At 44.1% G+C, this 25938-nt stretch overlaps 1 protein-coding gene across 8 annotated transcripts in view; it reads left to right on the forward strand.

The window, feature by feature from the left end:
* Positions 1–25938, forward strand: part of RNF213 (ring finger protein 213) — a 122208-nt gene that overhangs the window by 90739 nt on the left and 5531 nt on the right. For 7 of the 8 annotated variants that reach the window (XM_058561811.1, XM_058561818.1, XM_058561817.1 and 4 more), the window contains 21 exons: positions 4489–4589; positions 4702–4884; positions 5735–5904; positions 6005–6104; positions 9633–9744; positions 10811–11024; positions 11265–11455; positions 12359–12481; positions 13304–13414; positions 13860–14102; positions 14442–14523; positions 15568–15602; positions 16918–17012; positions 18174–18333; positions 18933–19113; positions 20676–20767; positions 21380–21631; positions 22866–22998; positions 23615–23698; positions 24583–24763; positions 25008–25209. In XM_058561811.1, the coding sequence (XP_058417794.1) occupies positions 4489–4589; positions 4702–4884; positions 5735–5904; positions 6005–6104; positions 9633–9744; positions 10811–11024; positions 11265–11455; positions 12359–12481; positions 13304–13414; positions 13860–14102; positions 14442–14523; positions 15568–15602; positions 16918–17012; positions 18174–18333; positions 18933–19113; positions 20676–20767; positions 21380–21631; positions 22866–22998; positions 23615–23698; positions 24583–24763; positions 25008–25209 (3045 nt within the window). Of the gene's footprint in view, positions 1–4488; positions 4590–4701; positions 4885–5734; positions 5905–6004; positions 6105–9632; positions 9745–10810; positions 11025–11264; positions 11456–12358; positions 12482–13303; positions 13415–13859; positions 14103–14441; positions 14524–15567; positions 15603–16917; positions 17013–18173; positions 18334–18932; positions 19114–20675; positions 20768–21379; positions 21632–22865; positions 22999–23614; positions 23699–24582; positions 24764–25007; positions 25210–25938 lie in introns of those variants that run through there. The other variant, XM_058561819.1, reaches the window with a different exon arrangement.

The following is a 25938-nucleotide window of genomic DNA, read 5'->3' on the forward strand; positions in this document are numbered from 1 at the left end:
CTTCCTCAGCAAAAAGAGGAGGATTAGCACGGATGTTAGCTCAGGGCTGATCTTCCTCACCAAAAAAAAAAAAAAAAAAACAAAACCTTGATGGGTTTCTGGTTTATTTCCTTCCAGTCAGATCCGTGTGCGAGTAACCACAGCTGAAGACCTTCTATAGTTCGTTTTCATGCCTGAAGCCTGTCTTGTATTTACTGGCCTCATGTTCTTCCCATCCCCTCCAATTTAAGGACAGCCACCTTGAGGCCATTTGGGGAAAGGGGCTTGAAGGGGAAAGCATTGCCTGTGAGGCTAGCTCCTATTGTCTGGCTAGGAAGTCTTAAATGGAATTGCTGGGGGAGGGCATGGGGCATCAAATCTTATCTCCTACTGTGGCTGCCTTTTCAGAGCTACTTCTTATAGTTAGACTGAATTGATAGTCAAGAAAGCCTCCCACGGGACTTTGGTAAAAGCTGCAAAAAGCAGGCAATACACAGATGGATATTGCGTTTTCTCAGTTCTAACAGAAAGGTTAGATGATAAATAGGTAGATCGTTAAGTAGATAGGGAATAGACAGACAGATAGATAGATGATAGATGAAAGATGGATGGACAGTTAGATACATAGATGATGAATGGATGGATGGATAATGATAGATGGATGGGTAGATAGGTAGATGATGGGTGGATAGATAGATGCTAGATGGATGGATGGATATATAGATAGATGATGGATGGATGGATAGATAGAGAGATGATAGATGGATGGATAAATAGGTAGGTAGATAGATGGATGATGGATGGATAGATAGACGATTGACAGGTAAATGATGGATGGATGGATAGATAGATGATGGATGGATGGATAGAAAGCTAGATGATAGATGGATGATGGATGGGTGGATAGGTAGGTAGATAGATGATAGATGGACAATGGATGGATAGATAGAGAGATGATGGATGGATAGGTAGGTAGGTAGATAGATGACAGATGGATGATGGATGGATGATAGATTGGTAGGTAGGTATATAGATATAGATAGATAGATAGATAGATTCTCTTGGCTTGTGATCTGACTTCTAAGGTGTCACAGATGACAGTCTTACCAAATGTTTTGCTATTATAGATCATAAGGGCGTTGACTTTCCAGTCTGTAATGTCCCTATCCTTGCCAACCACTGTCCAACCACTAGTCCACTGCCTTTTTTTTTTGGTGGTAAAATATAGATAACATAAAATTTACCATTTTAGCCGTTTTTAGGTATACAGTTCAGTGGCATTAGGTACATTCACATTGTTGTGCAACCATCACCACCATCCATCTCCAGAACTCTTTCATCTTGCAAAACTGAAACTCTGTCCTCATTAAACACTAACTCCCCATTCCCCTCCCCCAGGGCCTGAGACTCATATAAGTCCCAGGGTCCCCATAGGGACCTCATATAAGTGGAATCATATGGAATCATTTGTCCTTTTGTGTCTGACTTACTTCACTCAGCATAATGTCCTCAAGTTGTAGCATGTGTCAGAATTTCCTTCCTTTTTAAGGCTGAATAATATTCCATTGTGTGGATAGTCCACATTTTGTTTATTCATTCATCTATTGACGGATATTTAGGTTATTGCCACCTTTTGGCGATTGTGAGTAATGCTGTTATTAACATTGGTGTACAAGAATCTGTTTGAGTCCCTGCTTTTAATTTTTTGGATATATACCTAGAAGTGGAATTGCTGGATCATATCATAATTCTATGTTTAACTTTTTGTGGAACCACCCTACTGTTTTCCACAGTGGCTGCACCATCCTACATTCCCACCAGCAATGCACTAGGGTTTCAATTTCTCCACATCTCTCCCAACACTTGTTATTTTCTATGTTTTTTTTTCTTTTTAATAATAGCATCCTAATGGGTGTAAAGTGGTATCTCATTGTGGTTTTAATTTGCATTTTCCTAATGACTGATGATATTGAGCATCTTTCTGTGTGCTTGTTGCCCATTTTTGTATCTTTGGAGAAATGTCTAGTCAAGTCCTTTGCCTGCTTTTGAATTGGGTTGTTGATTCACAAATCAAATTTAGCAGGGTATTAAAAACATATATATCATTTCAAAGTAAGATTAATCCTGGGAATTCAAGGCTAGATCAAAATAATAAAATCTATGAAATGTCATCGTTTACATAACAAATTAAAAGATAAACCCTAAATGATCATTTCAAAAGGTACAGAAAAAGCATTTGATAAAGTATAATTTGCCATGTCTGACCAAGCAAGGGAAACAACAGAAAAAATAAACAAATGGGACTACATCAAACTAAAAAGCTCTGCACAGCAAAGGAAACCATCAACAAAACAAAAAGACAACCTAACAATTGGGAGAAGATATTTGCAAACCGTATATCTGATAAGGGGTTAATATCCAAAATATATGAAGAACTTATACAACTCAACAACAAAAAACAGACAACCCAATTGAAAAATGGGCAAAAGACCTGAACAGACATTTTTCCAAAGAAGATATACAGATGGCCAACAGACACATGAAAAGATGTTCAACATCACTAATTATAAGGGAAATGCAAATCAAAACTACAATGAGATATCGCCTCACGCCTGTCAGAATGGCTATAATTAACAAGACAAGAAATAACAAGTGTTGGAGACGATGTGGAGAGAAGGGAACTTGCATACACTGCTGGTGGGAATGTCAACTGGTGCAGCCTCTATGGAAAACAGTACGGACATTCCTCCAAAAATTAACAATAGAACTACCATACAATCCAGCTATTCCACTGCTGGGTATTTACCCAAAGAACATGAAAATATGAATGCATAAAGATATGTGTACTTATGTTCATTGTGGCATCATTCGCAATAGCCAAGACTTGGAAACAACCTAAGTGCCCATTAAGGGACGAAGGGATAAAGAAGATGGGGTATATATACACAATGGAATACTACTCAGCCATAGAAAAAGATGAAATCTGCCCATTTGTGACAACATGGATGGACCTTGAGGGTATTATGCTAAGTAAAATAAGTCAGAGGGAGAAAGTCAAATGCCATATGATCTCACTCATAAATAGAAGATAAAAACAACAACAAACACATAGATACAGAGATTAGATTAGTGGTTACCAGAGGGGAAGGGGGGAGCGGGGAGGGTGAAAGGGGTGACTGGGCACATGTGTGTGGTGATGGATTGTAATTAGTCTTTGGGTGGTGAACACGATGTAATCTACACAGAAATTGAAATATAATGATTTTGAAATACAATGAAATTTATATAATGTTATAAACCAATATTACCTTAATAAAAAAAAATTAACCATAGTTAAAAGGCTAGCATTTTTACTATGAAAATTACTGTGATGATTGGGCCTGGCCCTGTGGTATAGCGGTTAAGTGCGCGTGCTCCGCTGCTGGCAGCCCGGGTTTGGATCCTGGGTGCGCACCGATGCACCAATTGTCAGGCCATGCTGTGGCGGCGTCCCATATAAAGTGGAGGAAGATGGGCACGGATGTTAGCCCAGGGCCAGTCTTCCTCAGCAAAAAAAAAAGTGGGGGGAGGATTGGTGTGGATGTTAGCTCAGGGCTGATCTTCCTCACACACAAAAAAAGTAATAAAATAAAATTACTGTGATGGACATCCACTGGAGCAAGAAGACACTCTGATTAGCTCTTCTACAATAAAATAGCAAAATAGGAATAATAAAAAAAATTTATAATTTGGAAAAAAGATACTCTTGGCAAACTAGGAATAGAAGGAGACTCTCCTTAAGCTGATAATGCCCAAGGGTATACATAATATAAAGACATCTATTGCAAACATCATTCCTAAGCACAAAATTCCAGAAGCACACCCATGTAACTATCTTGTATCGCTGAAGATGTACACTTCCTAAAAACCAGTGTTTCCACTTCTAAATATATACCCCAGAGAAATTTCCTATTGGTACTCAAGCAGACACATGGAAGAATGTTGGGTACAGAACTGTTTGTAATTGCAAACAACTGGAAACATTCTAAATGCCCATTAACCAGAAAACAGGTAACTGGTATATTCCTCAGTGGGTACCATACAGCAGTTAACATGAATGATCTGGACATACATGTTATCAGTGAAAAAAGCAAGTTTGCAGAAGCTTAGGTACAGTGTGATATCACTGATACAAAGTTTAAAAACATTCAAAACAACAACGTAATCTTAATGCATGCATAGATATGTAGTAAAAGTGGGAATTTAGGAATCTGGTTCTCTCTGGGGAGGGGAAGGGAGGGAGGGAAATGTGATTAGAAAGGGATACGCTTGGAGTTGCAACTGTATTGGTAACATTTTGTTTCTTTAAAAAAATGATCTAAAGCAAATTCCAAAAATGCTAAGATTTCTTATAGCTCGGTGGTAGATATATGGATGGTCATTATATTATTGTTTAAAGTTTGAAATATCTCTGACCTCTGCCCTTCCTCACTGCTAATTAGCTTCCTCATCACTGCCTTTCTCCTTCAGTGTCTGCAAGAGAACTCTGACATCAAGACCCACAGGCCTTTCATCGCTGTGGTGACTACTCTTCGTGAATGTAAGGACCAGGCCAGCAAGACCTTCACTAGGTGAGATCTTTGGTTTGGGATCATGAGGGAGAGAATTCCAAACCTTTGGTATTTTTAGCTTCTCACAGCCAGCTTCTCTGCTTCAGAACCGATCACTCTTCTTGGATTCTAGGTTTGGGGTTCAGCCGTGCCCCATCTGCCTGGGAGATGCACGGGATCCCGTCTGCCTGCCCTGTGACCATGTCTACTGCCTGGGTTGCGTCAACACCTGGCTCGGCATGGGGCAGATGAGTTGCCCCTTGTGTTTAACCGAGTTGCCAGAGGGCTTCTCTCCGACAGTTTCCCAAGAGTACAGGTAGAACACCCTTTCTCTTAAGAAAGCTTTCTCTTTTTTTTCTTCCTTTTTTGCAAATACAGTTTTCAGAAATATAACTCTATTGACCTTAGAAAACCTTTCTGCAGAGAACTGTCCTGAGAGAGACAGCCACTTATGTACCTTCATAAACACCTAGTATCTCAAAATTATTTTCTCCCCAAGACACACATGTGTACAGATTTGGGAGACAGAAAAATTAGAAGAAATAAACCAGAAAGTCGTAAATTAAATAAAGCCATCACGAGAGACCCAAGGAATTTAGATGAAACTGGTTTATCCTCTTGATGTATAAATACCATTCATGTTCTATGACCTGAGCATAAAGCTCACTCTTGTCTGGCTGAGTGCTTTTTGGGGCACGTAGTTAAAATTAGTGGGAGCTCTGTGGGCTTAGCCATCCTCAGCTCTGCTCCATTAGTGGTTTCCTTCCCTTTCCCTCCCTCTGATGCCTCCTAAAAGTGGAGCTCAAGGCAAGCCCAATAGAAGTATAACGATATACACCTGAAATTTATACAATGTTATAAACCAATGTTACCGCAACAAACAAAAAACAAAAAAAGAGGCAAGCCCAGTGGATGGGTCTTGGACAGGCTGTCAGGATATTGAGGCGATTGCTGGCTGGTCCACATGCTCAAAGTGTTCCTAGAAAGAGACGAGTCTGCGTACTGTCTGTTGCCATTTGGAAGACCAGCTCTCATCAATAGAAGGAGAAACTTGCGTCTTTTTATTTAAAAAAACAACGCCGTCCAAATCCCAAAGCTCTTTGTATGGAGGGATTCTGGAACACATTCTACAGGCCTTTTGACCATGCCTTTCAACCATTCCCAAGGGATGCCATTGAGAAACACGCCTGCTTCCGGCAGATGTGCAACAGCTTCTTCATAGACCTGGTTTCCACTCTGTGCTTCAAAGATAATTCTCCACCACAGAAGGATGTGATCGAGGTTCTGTTGTCTTTACTCTTTGTACAAAAGGAGCTCTTAAGAGATGCTCCCCAAAGTAAGTTGCTTTCTTCCTATAGACTTAAAAATTCAGTTCATCATCTCACTTTTGTATGTGTGACATGAACAGTGAGCTCCCTTTCCCTTTCTGGTTTCAGGACACCGTGAACACACAAAATCTCTGTCTCCGTTTGACGATGTTGTGGATAAGACCCCTGTCATTCGCTCCGTGGTTCTGAAACTGCTTTTGAAGCACAGGTAAGCTCAGCCACTACGGCGTTTGTTTCAAGAAAGACTTCACATCTTGTGTTCCTCGTCATGGCTTTTTCTTTGCCACCAAGCATTCTTCACAGGACTAGTGTCTAGTTCACGATTTGGGGAAGTTTTTCAGCGAGAAACCGCCTGGTTTATCTATCTATATTGGTTGTGTGTTTGACATTTTCACCTATTGAAGGATGAGTTCACACAGATGAACTCAGACGAGTTCCGCATTGCCACAAGCACATCGTTAGGGAGGAGAAAACAGGTGTGCGGAAGCTCATGCGTCAGGAATCTGCGGTGCTGAGCCCTGGGCCACACCTACCTACTTTTGTGATTTTTAGGGTGATAACTTAGAATCTACCCTCACCGTCGTCATCCTAGACGTCCTTGCATTTTGTTTCAGCTCTTCAGTTTCTCTGATTCTGTGAATGGATAGAGAAGCCAATATGGTGCCAAAGCTCAATGGTCTCGTGCGATTACTCTATTGTAGAAAATTCTTAGAAAGCGGTATTCAGGAGGCTTCTTTCAGAAGATACTGGGTATACCCAGCCTGTGTTCTGACTTGACAGGGTAGACTTGGAGGTGATGGCAAAAGCAAGATCCTATAAGAATAGTTCTAACAGAAACAACTGCTTCTAACTTAAATGTTCAAAAGCGGACTCAGAATGGAGATTAGATTTATACTTAAAACATGGACCTGCTGCATCCTTGTCTATGGACACTTCCTTTGGATTTTTTTTCATCATTTGTGAAGGGGTCTGTTCAGACAGGATTCCTGAAGAATTTTCAAATAAAAAGCTCCTAAAATACATTTTATTACAGAACTAGCATCTTACTATTCCTTAAAATGGCTTTTAAGGCGTATATGTAAAGAGTTGACTTGAGATATGAAAAGAGCCTTTTTTGATGTTATGTAATTTTTATTCCTTTTGATAAATGTGTAAAATCTGTATTCATTTGAATTTCTTCGCTTAGAGAAATGGAAATGTAGTCGTTGACATGCATACATCTTGACATGTAGTGTAGACACATTAACATGAGTAGAAACACCACACCTAACGGTAAATGCTTTGTTCTGAAATATTTAGAGACTAAAAATTACAGAATTGATTTTAAAATGAAAATCTTCAGATGTAAAATGCAGTTTAAAAGTCTGTGTTGTCATTCTCTGAGTTGAGAAATACTTGCTTCCGTACTTCTTCTGTACTTCACTTTTGTGGTTCGGGTATTTTTGTTCGTATTAAGAACTAACTGGGCTGCACTTAGATGTAATTTGTGGAAATGTAGGCGTCAGCTCTCTGGGCAGGCCCATGCAGCAGAGTTGCTGAGACCGCCGGCTCAGCGCTGGCCCGCCGCCAGCCCCACCCCTGCCCTGGGCTTCCACAGCCCTGGCTGCTCGTGGTCTGCACACCTGAAGGGAGACCATCACACTTTTTGGTCATGTCTCACTCCGCTGAGGGTGGGCTCCGTCTTTGTATTGCCTTGCTTAGATAGGATGTCAACAAAATGCCGAAATAGTATCATCTGTGGTGCTTGTATTGATTGAGTATTGCTGGTCTCAAAGTGTCAGTCTGGGGACCTTTGGGGGAGCCCCCGAGGTCAAAACTATTTTTAAAATAATACTGAGATATGATTGCCTTTTTCAGCCTGTTGATACTTGCAGTGATGTTTCTAAAACAATGATGGGTAAAACTGCCAGCGTCTTAGCATGAAGAAACCATAGTAGCACACTTCGTGTCTTCACTGCCACACACGTGTTTTAAAAAATGCCAGTTTCACCTAAGAATGTCCTTGATGAAGATATAAACATTATTAATTTTACTAAATCTTCAACCTTGAAGATAAGACTTGTTAATATTCTGTCACAGTGAGAAGTACACCCAGAGTGCTCTGGCTGCATGCCGAGGTGCAGTGGTTATCTGAAGGAAAACCACTCGTGCAGGTGTTGAGTTGTGCGCTAAGCCAGCTGCGTTTTCATGGAAATACTGTTTGTACTTGAAAGAATGACTGACACACTCCAGTTATCCAGACCTGGGCATCTGGCAGGCATGTTCTTGAAAATGAGCAAAGTAAGCCTGTCACATGAAGGAAGACAACTGAAGGTGTCTGTTGCTAATGATAAAATTCAAGCTTTTAAGCAAATATTAAAATTTTGGAAAACTTGTATCCTCCACTGTGAGCCTGTCATCTTTCTAATACTTAGAGACTTTTTGATGGCATAGGTGGTGATATTAATGAATATCAGGTTTTTAAAAACATGTCGTAGAATAAAAATATTTCATTTGCAAGATATGCGTAGTTTAGTGAGCCAATATTTTTGAAATGACCGAAGCTTGATGTTACAAAATCATGCATTAGTCAAAAGAAAAATCCATTTAAAGTGTAAGGTAGACCATTTGATTTTAATGTAATTGACTATGAAAAGTGCATTGATATGGTTGCAGATTGCACATTGCAACTAACCGTTAGAAATATCATTTATCAAGGTTTGGTGTCAGATCAAAGAGGAATATCCACAGTTATCTGAAAAGACTATTAAAATACTTCTCCCTTTTCCAATTACATAATGTGTAAGAACAGGTTTTCTTCATATACTTCAATATAGTGCAACCAGTTGGAAGCAGAAGCAGATCTGAGAATCCAGCTAACTTGTATTCAGCCAGGCACTAAGAAGATTTGCAGGAATGAAAAACAAAGCCACTCTTCTTACTAATTACTTTTTGTTTTGGAAAATAGTTGATTTTCTTCTTCTTCTTTTTTTTTTTTTTGTGAGGAAGATCAGCCCTAAGCTAACATCCATGCCAATCCTCCTCTTTTTGCTGAGGAAGACCAGCCCTGAGCTAACATCTATTGCCAATCCTCCTCCTTTTTTTTGTTTTTCCCTAAAGCCCCAGTAGATAGTTGTATGTCATAGTTGCACATCCTTCTAGTTGCTGTATGTGGGACGCGGCCTCAGCATGGCCGGAGAAGCGGTGCGTCAGTGTGCGCCTGGGATCCGCACCCGGGCTGCCAGTAACAGAGCGCGCGCACTTAACCGCTAAGGCATGGGGCCGGCCCCAGTAGTTTATTTTCTTAAATGTTATTTATTTTAATGTGTAATGGGTTTATTGTTATTTTAAATGAATTGATAAATATTTTCGAAATGTTTCAGTTTTAATTTCTAATACCATCAATATTCATAGATATAACCCACATAAATAAAAGCTCTTTGGGGTTCTCAATTTTTAAGACTGTAAAGGAGTTCTGAAACCAAAAAGTTAGAGAACAGCTGGTCTAAAATACGGAATTTTATATTCCTCCAATATTGTGCTAAAATATTTTCAATAAAATCATGTTACAAACTATATATACATATCTGTGTGTATGTATGTATGTATTATACGGGAATAGAGAGAGGGAGATGGATGGATGGATGGGTAGATAGGGAGACAGGAGATAGATAGATAAATAGATAACCTTTCTGTTTTTTTTGGCAAGGTGAGTTTCCATACTTGAGATAACCAGAAATAATGTTTCTCTCCACAGCTTCCATGAAGTGAAAAGTTATATTCAGGAGTACTTGTCCCTGTTAGAAAAGAAACCATTTATAACTGAAGATAAAACTGAACTGTACATGCTCTTTAGTAACTGCCTGGAGGTAAGCTAACTACCACTTCCCTGCATTTCTTTTGCAAGCTATCTGAACCACATGGTTTATGCAATGGAAAAGTGTTCCTGAAAATTTACAGGAATTTACTATAATTTTAGTCGGTAAAATTAACAGATGCTCTGTTCCGTGTGGGGGAAAAAAGGATTCAGAAGCATTGCTTCTGTCCTCAGCAGCTGTATATATTGACATTTATGTGCCTGTGAATGAGGAAAAAACAGCCTAGAAGAGGGGCCGGCCCCGTAGCATAGCGGTTAAGTGCGTGTGCTTAAGTGCATGTGCTCCACTACTGGCGGCCCGGGTTCAGATCCCGGGTGCACACCGACACACCGCTTGTCAGGCCATGCTGTGGTGGCGTCCCATGTAAAGTGGAGGAAGATGGGCACGGATGTTAGCCCAGGGCCAGTTTCCCTCAGCAAAAGGAGGAGGATTGGCATGGACGTTAGCTCAGGGCTGATCTTCCTCACAAACAAAACAAAACAAAACAAAAAACAGCCTAGAAGAGTATACCACCAAAGTTCACCATGCTTATCTCCAGGTGGTGATAAGGTGCGAATACTTTTAATTTTTATTCGCTTCATGTTTTTGTTACTTCCAAAAATTTTACAATGCCCATGAAAAAAATAAGATTATACAAAATTTTTTCCTCGTAGGTTTTCTTCTTTTCCTGCTTCCTGCCCCTAAAATAAAAAGAGATGTTAGTTTTCTGTGATTCAAAAAATTTACACTGAGGGTCCAGCCCCAGTGGCCTAGTGGTTAAGTTCAGCACGCTCAACTTCAGTGGCCCGGGTTCGGTTCCCAGGCGCAGACCTACACTGCTCAGTGAGCAGCCATGCTCTGCTGGGGGCCCTCATACTGAAAAATAGAGGAAGATTGGCACGGATGTTAACTCAAGGCAAATCTTCCTCTGGGAGGAGGGGGGAAATTGACACTGAAACCTACAACATTATTCTCTATCCTTCTTTTATTCTCCGTAGTCACACTATGGAAATTTTGGAAAGTTGGGGACTTGCATATTAAAAGAATAATCTTTTTCTTTTGGTTCTTTGTTCCCTAGGATTCAATACATGAGAGGAAGAGTGCTTCCTCCATAAGTGATGAATTGAAATACCTAAGAGAAGAAGGTCATTTCCTTGAGACTTATTTGTCAGGGAGACGCAGCAGAAAACCTGCTAAGGAGGCGTCAGTTGAATACCTGCAGGAGATGGCCAGGATCCGCCTCTGTCTTGACAGGGCTTCTGACTTCCTCTCTGAGCTTCGGGAAGGCTCAGGCATGTCTTCTTCGGTACCTTTCTTTACCCCAAGCTAAGAGACCCCATTATTTAGAAACTCAGAGATAGAGGAAACTAGTTCTCAGAATAATACTGGTCTATACCATGTCCCCTTTCTTTTAGATTATCTTTTTTATGTGAATTCCTAAAGAGCAGGCCTCATGCTTTTTAACTAGCTTTGCATCCTAGACGAATACACTCAGCCACCAGTCACTCACCCTTTTCTCATTGAACTTGCAGAGATGGCTGAGGAAAAGCGATGCTACCTGCGGCAGGTTGAGCACTTCTGTACCCAGGTAAAGAATGACTGGTACCGAGTGTACCTGGTGAGGAAGCTCACCAGGCAGCACGGGATGGAGTTTGTGCAGAGCCTCTCCAAACAGGGCCATCCGGCCCAGTGGGTGTTTCCCAAGGAAGTCATTGCACAGCAGGTGAGAAGCACGGTCCCTGGCAGCCCTAAGGTGCTGTCACCCCTCTTCCTGCACCACACCCACACCCAGGAGTGGGTGCTGCTGCTCCTCTGACCCTCCCACCCTGACCTTCTCCCATGTCCACTGAGGAAAATGCATGTGTCTGGTCTGCTTCTCCGTCTCCGTGCTTCAGTTAATTTGACCCAGCCTGTGATAACGTTGACACAGCCTGCCAGAGGGAAAAAATGTGTGTGTGTGTGTGTGTGTGTGTGTGTGTGTGTGTGTGTTTGTGGCTTGTCATCTACCTACAGAGCTTATTTAGGCATCACTTCTGATCAAGTTTGACACAGGGAAAGCACATTTCTGTGTCTTTCTTTTGCTTTCAGCAAATTAAAAGTAATTCAGCTTGCAGAATAAGTCCTTTTTATCCTCGGCAGGCAGAGACGGGAAAGAACGAGAACTAAGGATAAAAGAATTGCAGTAATTCTGGCTTCAGGGCCTCTCAGTGGTCCTTTCCTAGTGCTCAGAAGTGAGGAAATTCTTACTGTCTGGGGGTTGCAAAAATGGCACTAAAAATCCTGGCTTTTTTTTTTTTTTACTACCATCTGGGGCTTGGTAGACATAGTTGAAGTCACCTGGCTGTGGCTGTGCTTTGAGTGGAGAAAGAAAGCAGCTACGAGGTTAGCACTGCCTCCTCCTGCCCAGGATTTTCGTCTGCTCACCCCTCTTCATCTTGAGAGGAAGATGTGCTTCCCAGACACAGCACCAGACTGTCGTCTTGGGCTAGACCAGGGCATCCCCGTTCAGCCGTCTTTAAACCTCTAATGACTGCCTGGTTCCTTTACCTATCGGAACGGTTCTTTGCTAAGAAACATTCTCCCCACTATCCCCACTGTGATTAACCCTGAATTCCTGGGGTTGCAGAAGGACCATCCAGGCCAGATGGATCGATACCTGGTGCATGGTGCTGAATATAAGGCTCTTCGCGATGCCATGGGCAAAACCATCCTCGAGTGCAAGCCCCTGGCTCTTGTGACTGCTCTGAAGGTAGGATGGGCTCAAGGCTCCTCTCTGGACAAAATGGCACCCCTCAGAGCCTGCGTCTTTCCTTTTTTATGTCAAATGATGCAGTGGAAGAGGCCCCGTAGAGTGACACACTGCACTGGCCACCACTGGCATGCCTGGCCAAAACAGGAGAATAGCAGTGGAGTTGGGCTGACAGATTTGCTCAGTCTTGCTGACCTGCCAAGGCCATGAGAGGCTCCTTTTTGATATGTTTATATCCATCACTCCCTTTGAGACCTCACTGAAAAATCACTTTTTCCGAGATTACGCTGATAACAAGATGAACTGGCACAACTAGCAAAATTCATATCTGTGTATATTCATAATTCCTCTGTGTGCTGACGTGTGTGTATTTTACGAAAGATGCAGGGTTTTTAGAATCTAATCTTTCAAGTGTTCTAGTCTTGTTTCATTTTTCAGTCTGTTTACCCTGGCATTGTGCCAGGAAAAGAGGAACTAGAACGTCCTATCTCTGCTCAGGAAGTTTCTAGGACCAGTGAAGTAGTTAGAAAGAGAACAGGTGGTGATTTTGTGACTTCTGTCATAAGCTATCTGATAAATATTCACTGAGTTTAATATAAGAGTATTTTATGAGCTCTGTAGTCTCAGAGTTGATTACCAGAAGCCGGTCCTGGAGGTACAGTGTCCCAGGCATCCTGGGTCTTGGCAAATGCTCCCTCACCCTTCCCGTGGCTGCAGGGCTGATCCACATTCCATGTTCACCTAGGAATCCCTCAGGACTCTGGCCCTCAGATAGATCTGCATAAGTTTTCTAAGTCTCACTTGAAATCCTTGCTTTTTCAGGCCTGCAGGAACTCCGAATCTCAACAGGCAGTCCACTTACTCTTAGCCCTTTTCAGAGAGGTCACTGTTTTGTACAGATCCTGCAATGCAAACCTCCATCTTAAGCCAGAGGTGAGGATCAACATTCAGGCCTTGTGTTCATAGTCTTTTTATTTGGAGGGAGTTTTTTGAATAGAACTAAAATTTACAAATGTGAATTATGCCCATAATTTTTTATCTAGGATGAGGGTTTTCAACCTTCTCATGTGGAAGCATTACTTTTCTGTTTCACCCATGCCTTTTAGAAGTACAGTTAAAACTAAAGTCAAGAATAAAAGATAATGTTTACCAAAATAATATATCAAAATGAGTGCTTGGGAATGTAGTTGCTGTGTTTATAGATGAGAATTCTCTTCTGGATAATTTCCCCTCAAATGGTGATAATGTAACCATATTTACCTTGATATTGATACGTATTTGGTATCAAAATGAATAAATAACTTAGGAACAAATGTTTGGATTCACATAATAGTCTTCTTTGGTATATTTCAATATTAAAAGCATTTTCTCCTGTCAGCAATGTGAGGCTGTGAACCAGTTCATCGAGGAAAGCAAGCTCCTCTCTCCTCCTGAGGTCAGGCGTTTTGCAACATCCCTTGTGACCAATACTCTCCCACTGCTGAGGACGGGTCCCAGAGTCAGCAGCCTTGAAGGGACAGTGACAGAAATGGCTATTCATGTTGCAACCATCCTTCTCTGTGGACAAAACAAAGTCTTGGAACCCCTAAAGAATTTGGCCTTCTCCCCAGCCAACATGGCGGTAAGCCTGGGGTGAGACTACCTCAGCTTTCAGAGTGAACACTTGCACGATTTGTCACTGAAGAGCCCGAGCCTCTACCTTGGAAACTGCTGAACCTGTTTATCTTCTAGATCTTCTGTCTGCCTTTGTCTCACTTGATCCTTTAGTTCTCAGTGATGGTAAAAGCTTGCCCTACTCTTTGTTATTACACAGCTGTTATATTTCCTTCATAGAGAGCTTTTGAGGTCAAGAAGAAGGAAAATCAAGTTCACTTTCTTCTGCTAGGACTCTTGCTGAACAGCAGCAGCCAACCCATATGCTCACTGACCTAAAGCGAGCTCTGCTTTTTTGGTTTTTCAGAATGCTTTTCTTCCAACGATGCCCGAAGACTTGCTGGCTCAAGCTAGGACTTGGAAGGGTCTGGAAGGAGTCCGCTGGTACAGTAAGTGTTGGTGTCTGAGATGGAATCACACCCCTCTGGGCTTTGAAGAGCATCCTAAAGCCACAGGAGGCATTGGTTTAGAATTGGGGTCCACATGGCTTGTACCTGAAGGTCCCAAAGTGCCTGCCTCCTTCTGCTGTTGGTGCCTTTGCAGAACACAAATGGCTTGAAGGAGCTGGCGCTTTGCTGACTGTAGATGATGCAGATCATTTCTGTTCTTGGTCATGGGGAAGGACCCATTAGGATGCACCTCTCTTCCCTGGAATAGGCCGCTGGGAGAAGGGGGGAGTGGGAGCCACATCAGAGGCTCAGTCAAGGGCCAGCTCACAATCCAACCAAGTCTTTGACCCAAAGCTAGTTCTTTTTGTAATATAACCCATAACTTGAATAAATAATTTTGTGTGTGTGTGTGTGTGAGGGAGATCAGCCCTGAGCTAACATCCAATGCTGATCTTCCTCTTTTTTGCCAAGGAAGATTGGCCCTGAGCTACTGACTGTGCCCATCTTCCTCTACTTTATATGGGACGCCACCACAGCACGGCTTGACAAGCGGTGCCTCAGTGCGCGCCCGGGATCTAAACCCGCAAACGTCGGGCCGCCAAAGCAGAGTGCACGCACTTAACCACTTGCGCCACCGGGCCAGCTCCCTAAGTAATCTTTTTAAACTAGTTTTAAAAGTTGTTATAAAACATACTCATGGCAAAAAAAATAACAACCAAGAGAATAGAAAGGTATAAAATACTATCCGCCCTGCCTCCAGAAGTAATCCCTGGTGTGAGCCTGTACTCCAGTTTCTCTTTGCTTTGCAGAATTAAACTCAGAGACTTTTTCACTAACAATGTATATTTGCTGAGTTCCTGGTATGTGTCAAATAACTAATAACTAAACTAACAAAGTAGTTCAGGCTCTCTGACGGCGTGCTGGGGGTGTTCACTCTACATCGTATTTTGATCAGGCCAGAGAGGAGACAGTTAGCTTTCCCTTTTCACTGCGGGTCATTAAGAGAAACCTCACCAGCCAACGTGTGTTCTATTCTTTTAACAGCATGTCCCAACGGTCACCCATGCTCTGTAGGAGAGGTGAGTCTTGGTATTTGGGGTAGGATTTGAGGGGTTCAGAACATGTGTTCCTCTGGGTCTGAGGAGAGGGGGGCGTGGAGGATGAGGATGATGAGGGTCTTGACATCTAGGAGAACACAGACTCATTTTGAGGGCTGTTCTAGGTGTCCAACTAAACATCTAAATGGTGATAAGGATTTCCAGCCAGAGTTTCCCAACCTCAGCACCGTGGACATAACGCTTTATTGTAGGGCTGTTGTGGGCATTTTGGGATGTTTAGCAGCACTCCTGGCCTCAACTTGCCACATGCCAGTAGCACCCCATCTCCCCCAGTGTAACAGCCAAAAATGTCTCCAGACATTGCCAAAGGTCCCCTGGGTGATAAAACTTCTGCTGGTTAGGAACCACTGCTAGCCATCCTTCCTAGCCACTGCAGCATGGGATCCATGACACGTGTCTTTCTATGATGGCAAAGTGTTGACTAGATCGTAGGCAGGATTACTAGCCCAGGGAGGAGATGTGGTCTAGATACCAAAAGACAGGGAAAAGAGACTCATAGCTTATAAGCCCTTGGGGGAAGGAACTATGTATTATCCACCTCTGAATCCCGAAGCATCTAGCCAGGGCCCTTCATAGTGTGATCTGTACTTGCTCAGCAACAGGCTGTTGAATTGAACTGACAAATGTTATTTAATAAAGTAAGAAAGAGACGTGGAGGAAAAAACTGATATATACTCTTCATCTTTCTGAGCTTCACTCACTTCCTCGTCCCTGAAATGAGACTGAAATAGATTCTTCCCAAGATAGTGCTCCCAGCTCTAAAATTTTGTGGTTGGTTTGGTCTGCAACGGGCTGTGAGCCTTTGGAAGTAGGAGATCATATGGTTACATTTTTTTAAATAAAGTCCACGTGGAGTGAAGGCAATCAGTTTGGAAGCTACTGTAGTATTCCTGGTGTTGGAGGCTCACGCCCGAGTCTAGCACAGAGGCGAGTGTGAGAGATGGGGGATTGAATGCACTGACGAATATGTGAAAGGAGGGTTGAGTTTTATATCTTTGTCTATAAAGTGTCTACTTGGGAATAAAACTAAAATTGTCTCTCCTGTTTAAAAAAAAGTCCAACTTTGCCCCTGTCCAACATAATATGCGTGGAGCATCTGATCTGTCTCCCACGGCTCCTGCAGTCCCGCCTGCGGTACGCGTACACTAGAGTAAGCAAGCCTAGTGGCCTCCACTGCCGCCCGTGGTGAGGAGGTTTTCATGTGCAGGATGGCATTTGTGCATAAAATGATACTGGCTCGGAAACTGAGCTCGGGTCCCATTTGTCTTTATCCTAGTGTGGCATGCCAATGGAACAGAGCTCTTGTGTTGACTGTGGTGCTCTAATTGGAGGGATTAATCATCAGCCGAAGCAAGGATTCAAAGTGATCCAGTATGTAAGATTGGATTTCCTTTTTAAGCAGTCAGACCGTGGGCTTTGGTTAAGCAGTCAGACCGTGGGCTTTGGGGCTATTTCTATTCCAGCTGATAGATTGATACTAAATGTAGTATCAATTACTGTAGTACATTTGGACCTGCATCCTGTCGGATATCAATGCCAAGGTCCCTGTAGTCATACAACAGTGAGGGGTTTGATCTGTCATTGGCTAACTGGGCTTTAAATACAAAGCAGACTACACATTAATACTTATTATTATGAATTCTTATTAATTCAAATGTCTTCCTTTTGGGTCTTGGGCACGCTCCCTGTAGAATATGCTCGACATAAACAGGTGACCTATTTCTGAGGGACATTTAAGTCTACAAAACCAGAAACTACGCATTTGTCTGAGTAGATGCCATCTCACTTTTAAACTTTCTTAGCTTCCTCTTTTTTTGACAAAAGTGAAGGAGACACAGTCAATCTTATCAAATATTTCAGAATCCAGATAAAACTCTGAGCTCATATTCCCACTCTTGCTCATGAGACAAGCATGGTTGTCAGTGTTCCCTTCAGATGGGAGCTGGGACCTCTCTCTGGTCATCATACATTCTATTCTTGTGCAGTCACAGTTTAAAATATTCTAACCTCTTGTCTCCACAAACTGTCAGAATGTCCTAAAATCTCCAGTATTTTTGCAACTGAGCACACCCATCCTTCCACACCTCCCGTCTGGGTGTGAGGTGGATCGTTGGCTGGACCTTGGGTCCCAGTTTCTGATTCGGGAGAATGAGAACAGTGTGCACACATCCCCATGTCAATGTCAGCTCTCCCAAACTCCGTCCTCTGCCTGCCTGCTCCTCTGCCCACAATGATATCAGTGGAAGAAGCAGGTCCAGACCTCCCCATCCTGACACCGGCCCAAGGAAGGCACAGCCACTTAATTCAGCCACTTCACACTGAGAATGCTGTGGGCTTTTGGTCAGCCAGAAAGGTGAATCTATAAAGAAAAAGACTCTCAGGAAAGCGATCTGGGCTTAGTAGAATAAGAAATACTTTGACATTGTTCTCTTCAGAATTAGTCTCCAGGTCCTACGAGTCTGAAGTGTGCCCCTAGAGCTGAGAAGAAATGATCAGCTTCAGCTTCACCTGGTCTTCTCTTGTCCTTTCCAGAAACGGCATAGACAGAACTCAAACTGGCCACGTGCTGGGGAACCCGCCACCCAGAAGCGAGACGGTGGTATCTGACCGAGAGCTGTCTCCAGTGGTCTTCCTTCTCATCCGATTACTCACCCATCTGGCTATGCTTTTGGGAGCTGCCCAGAGCCCCCAGGTAGAGCGTGGTGCTGCCAAACTGTGGATTTCGTCGCTAGAGTAATGACCTGCTCTAGTGTTTTCACAGCAAGTCCTTTTGTCTAAAAAGTCTCAGCCATCTCCTGTGGATTTTGAGTATGTCATTGTTACCTAATCCACAAAGTAATATGAAGTTTACAACTCCTAATTTTTCCTGCTATGGCATATGATGGTATGGGGGAAATACTCGTCAGACTATATAAAATCCATTTTAAATAAACAACTCTGTCTTCAGTCCGCACCTGGGAGCAGAGAGCTAATATGATCTTGATTTTACCTGTGTCTTCACTGTAGCTCTAGGGAAGAAAGAAAGAACACACTGCATTTCCTCTAAGCTAATTAACCATGGTAGCAAGAAGTTCTGGCTTTCACAATTCTTTATTTCGCTCTGACGACGTCAAGGGCCGTCAGTTCTATCCTCTTCCTTGGCCTCTGCTGTTTGAATCGCACTTCCATCACTCATGTTAGAGACCGTCTTCTGACACGGTGCTGGCTTTTCACTCCTCCTGGCCTCCACTGAACTCACTATCTCCTCTACAAACAAGATCTTGCTTGACATTTGTCTCATTGTCCCCACAGGCTCTGATAAACATCATTAAGCCTGCAGTGAGGGATCCAAGAGGATTTCTGCAGCAGCATATCGAGAGAGACTTGGAGCAGTTAATCAAGACGCTGGGGAAGAGCGCCGATGAGACGGTCACCGTGGTGCACCTGGTCCTGTGCAGCCTTCTCAAGGAGCAGCGCCCCCTCTCCGGCCAGAGTAAGGAAAGTGGGGGGCGAGGGGGTCCCAGCACGGGTCATGGAGCACAGTTGCAAAGAAAGCAGGCTTACTCCTCACAGCTCCAGAGGGAGATAAAAGGATGGCGTGTGGAAGGTGACGCCACGGCGCGAGTGGAGGAACAAGAAAAAGTGTGCTTGCTGGCAGATGTTCCCCTGCTGGGTCACGACCTGCAGTACTCAGGGTCGTCTGCACAGAGGTGTGAAATGCAGGTGTATGTGGGGAGGCTTGGCAGTTTCCAAGTCAGCCTTGTAGGTAATTCACTCCCTGTACTGGGGACATAGATTGTCCGAAACAGGCGCTTGTGTGTCAGTGAGTCCTCACCATCAGAGGGACTGATGTCTGGTAATCGCTTGGAACTTGTTCTCTTTGTACACCGGTCCTGTTTTAGGGGGTAGCTTCTGCTTTCCCTAAAAATATCGCAGTCATAGGCTGACACCATGGTTACATGTCCATGTTCACTGAACTAATTTTCCTGTTTTAAAAATTTGAATCCAGGGGCCGGCCCAGTGGTGCAAGCGGTTGGGTGTACGCGCTCCGCTGCGGTGGTCCAGGGTTCGCCGATTTGGATCCCGGGCGTGCACCAACTCACTGCTTGGCAAGCCGTGCTGTGGTGGCGTCCCATGTAAAGTGGAGGAAGATGGGCACAGATGTTAGCCCAGGGCCAGTCTTCCTCAGCAGAAAAAGAGGAGGATTGGCAGATGTTAGCACAGCGCTGGTCTCCTCACAAAAAAAAAAAAAAAAGAAATTGAATCCATACAGAAAGACAAGGTCTGTAAGACGACTTAGTAGAATAGTGATCTCTGAGTGGTGGAATTAAGAGTGATTTTATTTTCTTTTTGTTTATCTGCAAAATTATTTTAAAATCACCATTGTAATGATAACGTTATTTAAAATAATAAAATTATTAAATATAATTGTTATTATAAAATAATAATAATTAAGTTATTTTATTAGCAATTAAAAGTCCTGCCACAGGACCAGAAAATCCATTTCCACTTAATTGCTACTTTACCGGAAATCAGCATCAGTATATATTTCCCGTTTAGCAAAATTTGATTTTGTTTTAAGTCTCTCATTCTAGTGTGATTTCAAACTAGGTGAGCTCATTCGGGATCATACTGACAGAATGACTGAATTCTAGAAGCATGCCGGCCGTTCCCATAGGACTCTGCACCGCAGAAGCATATGCAGGGTCCTGCTCCGTGTGTGAGCCTGGGCGGCAGCAGTTGATATGGCTGATGGTGGCACCAGCCACCATTATTTTGCCCCTGGGCTTCTGATTCAAAGGACTCTCCTTTCAGTAATTTTGTTCAGAATGGTTTTAGGATGACACTTGGTGGGTTAGAGTTTTTAGAGACTGAAGTATCTTCACAAAGATCAAGGGGTTGGTGGTAGCAGCAGGAACCATTTTAAAATACTCAGGTTAATTCAGGAGGATACACCCCCCGCCCACAGAGCATTATTTCGGTTGAACATTTGTTTACTGTCTGTAGACTGCTGTGGTTTTGTTCCTTGGGTGACCCACACATTTTTGTTTGTAGGGCCTTTAAATTTTGATGCAGTATTGTCAACCAAAGAAAAGAGAAACAACTGGGAAAAGCTTGCTGAGACTCTTATTTTACCTGCACTAGAGGTAAGTGATGGGTGACAACAGTGACCTGGTTACTTCGTCTGGGAGAGAGCAGGAGGGTGTTTCTCCTCAGCGCTCTGGCCTGTCTCTTATGGAAGTGCTGTCGAAGCCTTTGGCTAAGCCTCAGATTTAGGTGTTCTCTATCCGGGTCACCCCACCCTCCTGCTGTCCTGAGGCCGGTCGGAGAGTCTGGCTGAGGAGCGACAGGGATTCCAGAGGGTGCAGGCAGTAGTCTTCATTATTTCTTACAGCAGATTGTGAGAGCAAGAGACAGAGAAATAGACTGTCACGTAGATGGCCACCCAAAATGTATTAATAATCATACGTGAACTCTCCTCTGTCAGATGAGAGTATTTCTGAGAGTAACTGAGCCCATCAGGAAATAAAAGTCAGTAAGTAAGAGAATAGGAATGAAACAGAGGTCTCTGAGTCTCATTCTATTTGGGGAGACATAAACCGACGAATAAGAAACATGTAAATTATGATCAAAGTTAAGAAACATGCTAAAATGAGGAGGGCAGGCTCCCTAATTTGCCCACTGGTAAAGTCTCTAGGTGTCCCCGTCTGTTTGCAGTTACCGTACCTGCAGAATCCTGTATCGTTTTCTTCCCCTAGCATCTAGATAAAACCCTCCTGACAGTGAATACACTCATCAGCCAAGATGAGCGGATCAGCTCCAACCCTGTGGCCAAAATCGTCTTCAGTGACCCAGTGGCCTTCCTGCCCCACCTGCCCCAGAATAGCGTGGTTCACTGCTCCAGGATGTGGAGCTGCAGGAAAAGAATCACCGTTGAGTACCTCCAGCACATCGTGGAGCAGAAAAATGGCAAAGAAACAGTGCCCATCCTCTGGAAGTTTCTCCAGAAGGTAAGGCTGCCTCACCATGACCGCCTGGCAGGATGTGCCCTGCAGACCTGAGGGCCCCGCCTCTGGTTGGGTCTGATGGTCCTACAGATGGGGCATCTAACAGACTACCAGTGCTTTGATTTTTGAATAGAATATCTGTAGCAGAAGACTCAGGGAGAGAATAGAGGTCTTTATACGCATCAAACTGTGCGGGTAGTTTGAGAGAGAAAGTCACAGATGAAATATATACACGAGCTGGAATCAGCAGGAATCTGTAGGAACTTGAGGACCCTGGAGAGGATCTCCCCAATCACTCAACAGGAAAGAATAGAATAAAAATTTTCCCTGGCCGTGTCTGTTCATCTTCATCCCCCCGGTGCCTAGAGCACTTAGTCATCAATGAGTGTCTGTTGAATGCAAAAGCTTTAGCCAAGAATGTATAACGAAATCAAACAAACAAACAAACAAATCTTCCCTGTTCCTGAACCATTCGGGCTTAGATGGAAGAAAGGTGAGTGCGTGAGCGGCAGTGGTGGTGGCAGTGGAGGGTCAGGAACAGTCAAGAGTATCGGTCATATCGGTTAGAACCAGAAACTCACACTGTGTCTAACTTTAATCCATTTGAACTTTTATTTTCTACAATAGATTTTCTAATCATTTCCCTCTATGGACCAGTATTTGTAGTCTAGCAAGAAGTAAGATGATTCAGAAACTTCTGTTGGTCAGTTAAAGGAAATAAATTCACAGTAGGAAGGACTTCACAGTGATACTGTGATCTCTCGCTAAGGTGCATAGTTCCTTCTTGTGAAGATACTTACTAGGTCCTAGGTCCTAGAACGACACCCAGGATAATGCCAAACTTCATTGCCTATACTCTTGGTCCTTCTGCTCTCAGCAGCTTCTCTCCACACCCAGCCTGTCACATGGGCCCAAGAGGCTGATTTCCCTCATCAGCTTTTGGCAGACACTTGCTGTGTCAGCCCCACAGGGGCGGGGACTTTGTCTAGTTCACTCCTCCATCTCTAGGGTGTAGAATGGTGGCTAAACATACTGCAAGCAGTCGATAGGCACTTGCTAAAAGGATGGTCTGACCTTTTCCCCATTTTCAAGTACCATGATATGTCATCGTATAAAATGGCACATTGACTAGATTAAACTACGAATGCACATCCTGAGCCAGCCCCAAAGTCTGTTTCCCCAGTACCATTTTCTAGGTAAATTAAAGAGTGTCTCTGAGTGGTCTTCCCTTCTCCAGGAGGCGGAACTGAGACTGGTGAAATTCTTGCCTGAGATTTTGGCCCTGCAAAGGGATCTAGTGAAACGATTCCAGAATGTTTCGGAAGTTGAATACAGCTCCATCCGAGGTTTTATTAGCAGTCACAGTTCAGGTATGACTCTGCTCTAATCAGAGATCAGGACTGTCCGTGTCTGGTTCTTCAAAATGGTCACTCCAGGGCCGGCCCTGTGGTGTAGTGGTTAAGTTCACATGCTGGGCTTCAGCGGCTGGGGGTTCACAGGTTTGGATCCTGGGTGAGGACCTACGCACCACTCATCAAGCCATGCTGTGGTGGCGTCCCACATACAAAACGGAGGAAGCCAGGCACAGATGTTAGCTCAGGGCCAATCTTCCCCAGCAAAAAGAGGAGGATTGGCACCACATGTTAACTCAGGGCTAATCTTCCTCACACACACAAAAAAAATGATCACTCCAGCTGGCGGGTGGGGCCCGTCAGGGCTTGGGTGCCCTATACCCTAAGCTTTTAGCATGAAGCCAGGGGTGCCATGAATCCCAAAAACACATTAGAGGCTTTGCTGCAGCTGATGGTGCCTCCCTCTCTCTAGATCCTCAAACTCGGCTTTAGTGCTAAAACAGTAGTTAGAACGCGTTGGTGAATACATGAAGGTGCCAAGTTGGGTTCTTTCCAAAGAGCATGTGACTGTGTCAGTCTGACCTAGACCGGGAGGAGTTATCATGGGGTTCTTGAAAAGTTTTCTGTCTGACAGGTGGGTTGAAGCAGTTATTCCACAACAGAATCACTGTCTTTTTGTCGACATGGAATAAACTCAGGAGGTCACTTGACACCAATGGTGAGTGTCACATTCCCCGATCTGAAAGCTGCTTCTCTTCAGCCTAGCCACCTGCCCGTGCTGTTGCGTACACCATGCTATGTGCACTGAATGCTGAATCTAAGAATCTTTTGGTGGAGGTGTCTGGGATAAGTGAAATAACATATTAGGAAAAATAAACCCTCAGTCTTCTTGAATCTATAAAGTGGAATAAAAAAGGAGTTGAGGGGCCGGCCCCATGCCATAGTGGTTAAGTTTGGCACGTTCCACTTCAGCGGCCCAGGTTTGCGGGTTCAGATCTCGGGCACAGACCTACACCATTCGTCAGCCATGCTGTGGTGGCGACCCACATATAAAAAGTAGAGGAAGATTGGCACAGATGTTAGCTCAGTTTTCCTCAAGCAAAAAAAAAAAAAAAAAACGGGGCCAGCCCCTTGGCTTAGCGGTTAAGCGCTTGCGCTCCACTGCTGGCAGCCCGGGTTCAGATCCCAGGCGCGCACCGATGCACCACTTCTCCGGCAATGCTGAGGCCGCGTCCCACATACAGCAACTAGAAGGATGTGCGACTATGACATACAACTATCTACTGGGGCTTTGGGGAAAAAAAAATAAATAAATAAAATTATAAAAAAAAAAACAAAAACGAGGAAGATTGGCAACAGATGTTAGCTCAGAGCTAATCTTCCTCAGCATTAAAAAAAAAAGGAGTTGAGTACATTTGAAACTTGTCAGCATATAAGAGAGATGGGAGGCAGGGTCTTAAGGGCATTCCTGGTTCCCAGCTCTGGCTGAGCTAACTTCTGCTCCTCCTCCCCACTGTGGTGGGCTCCCTGGCCTTGATCTTGTGAAAGAAACAGCATAGAGATGAATGCCTCTCTGCTTAAGAAGAACCCTGTTGTTTAAAGGTGAAATCAAGCTACGTGAAGCCTACTGCAGCACCGACTTAGATCTCGACACTGACTTCGAGGTCATTCTGCCGCGTCGCCGGGGCCTGGGCCTCTGTTCCACCGCCTTAGTCAGCTACCTGTTTAACCTGCACAATGAAATGGTCTACACGGTGGAGAAGTTCTCCAAGGAAAACAACAGGTGAGTGCACGAGCCTGCAGGAGGTGGTGTCTTTTCCTCCCAGGTAGTCACTTCTGCGGTGATACAAGCAGGGTCCCAGGCCCCCAAGGGAGAGATGCAAGCCAGATTCCAGCTCCTTCTCTAACAGACTCTCCTTCGGCCACGTTCGTGGGTATCCAGGGACATCAAATGGGAACTGGCTCCATATAACCCAGGCCGTGAGCACTAGACCAGACACTGAGTGCTGTGTCTTTATGTCCCTCAGCTATTCCGTTGATGCCTCTGAGGTGACTGACCTACATGTCATCAGTTACGAAGTGGAGCGGGACCTGACTCCACTGATTCTCTCCAACTGCCAGTATCAAGTGGAGCAGGGTGGAGAGACCTTGCAGGAGTTTGACCTGGAGAAGATCCAGCGCCAGATCACCAGCCGGTTCCTCCAGGGCAAACCCAGGCTGACCCTCAAGGTAAGGCTGACCCCGCTGGTGTTTATTTGGTTAGCATGTCTGTTTTGCAAAAGTTGCCCTGGCTGTGGTTTTGATCACAGTGGTTTCGGAGCAAGGAGGTCTGGACCGTGTCATTCACACCCCCAGTGTCTGGGACCACCGCTCGCATCCGCATCTCTGGGCAGATGCCCTCTCGAGCTGTCTTCTGCATCAGCCTCCGCACCTCAGCACCCCAGGGCTATCTTCAAGTCTTAATGGACTCATTGTCCCGATTTCTCTACAGCACCACCAGCCACCCAAGAAACCCTCAGAGTCATCCTTTCCCCGTTCTCCTTTAGTCTCCACATACAAGCTGTCATCTGGTACCATCAGTTGTCCCCCGTTTAACTACCACAGCCCACTGCTTTAGTTCACAGCATCTGTCCTTAAGTTCCACAACTGCACTAGCTCCCAACTGGTCCCTGCCTCCAATTTATTCAGTCTATAGTTCTGAAATCAGATCTGATCCCATCAATCGCTGTTGGACAGCCTGGACGAGCATCCCACTGCACAGGGGATAAAGCCTACACTCCTTCGTCTGGCATGAACGGCCCTGTGGCCCTGCGCCAGCCCTATCTCCAGCCACTTACCTCGCTTACTGCAGTGAGTCCTATGACCTCAGCCACTGGATCACTCTCCTTCCCTGAACACATCATGCACTCTCCCATCTGTTCTTTTATCCGGGCTGCACTTGTTCCTTCCAGGTGCCGT

This window comes from Diceros bicornis, chromosome 18 (assembly GCF_020826845.1).
Source record: "Diceros bicornis minor isolate mBicDic1 chromosome 18, mDicBic1.mat.cur, whole genome shotgun sequence".
Taxonomy (NCBI): domain Eukaryota; kingdom Metazoa; phylum Chordata; class Mammalia; order Perissodactyla; family Rhinocerotidae; genus Diceros; species Diceros bicornis.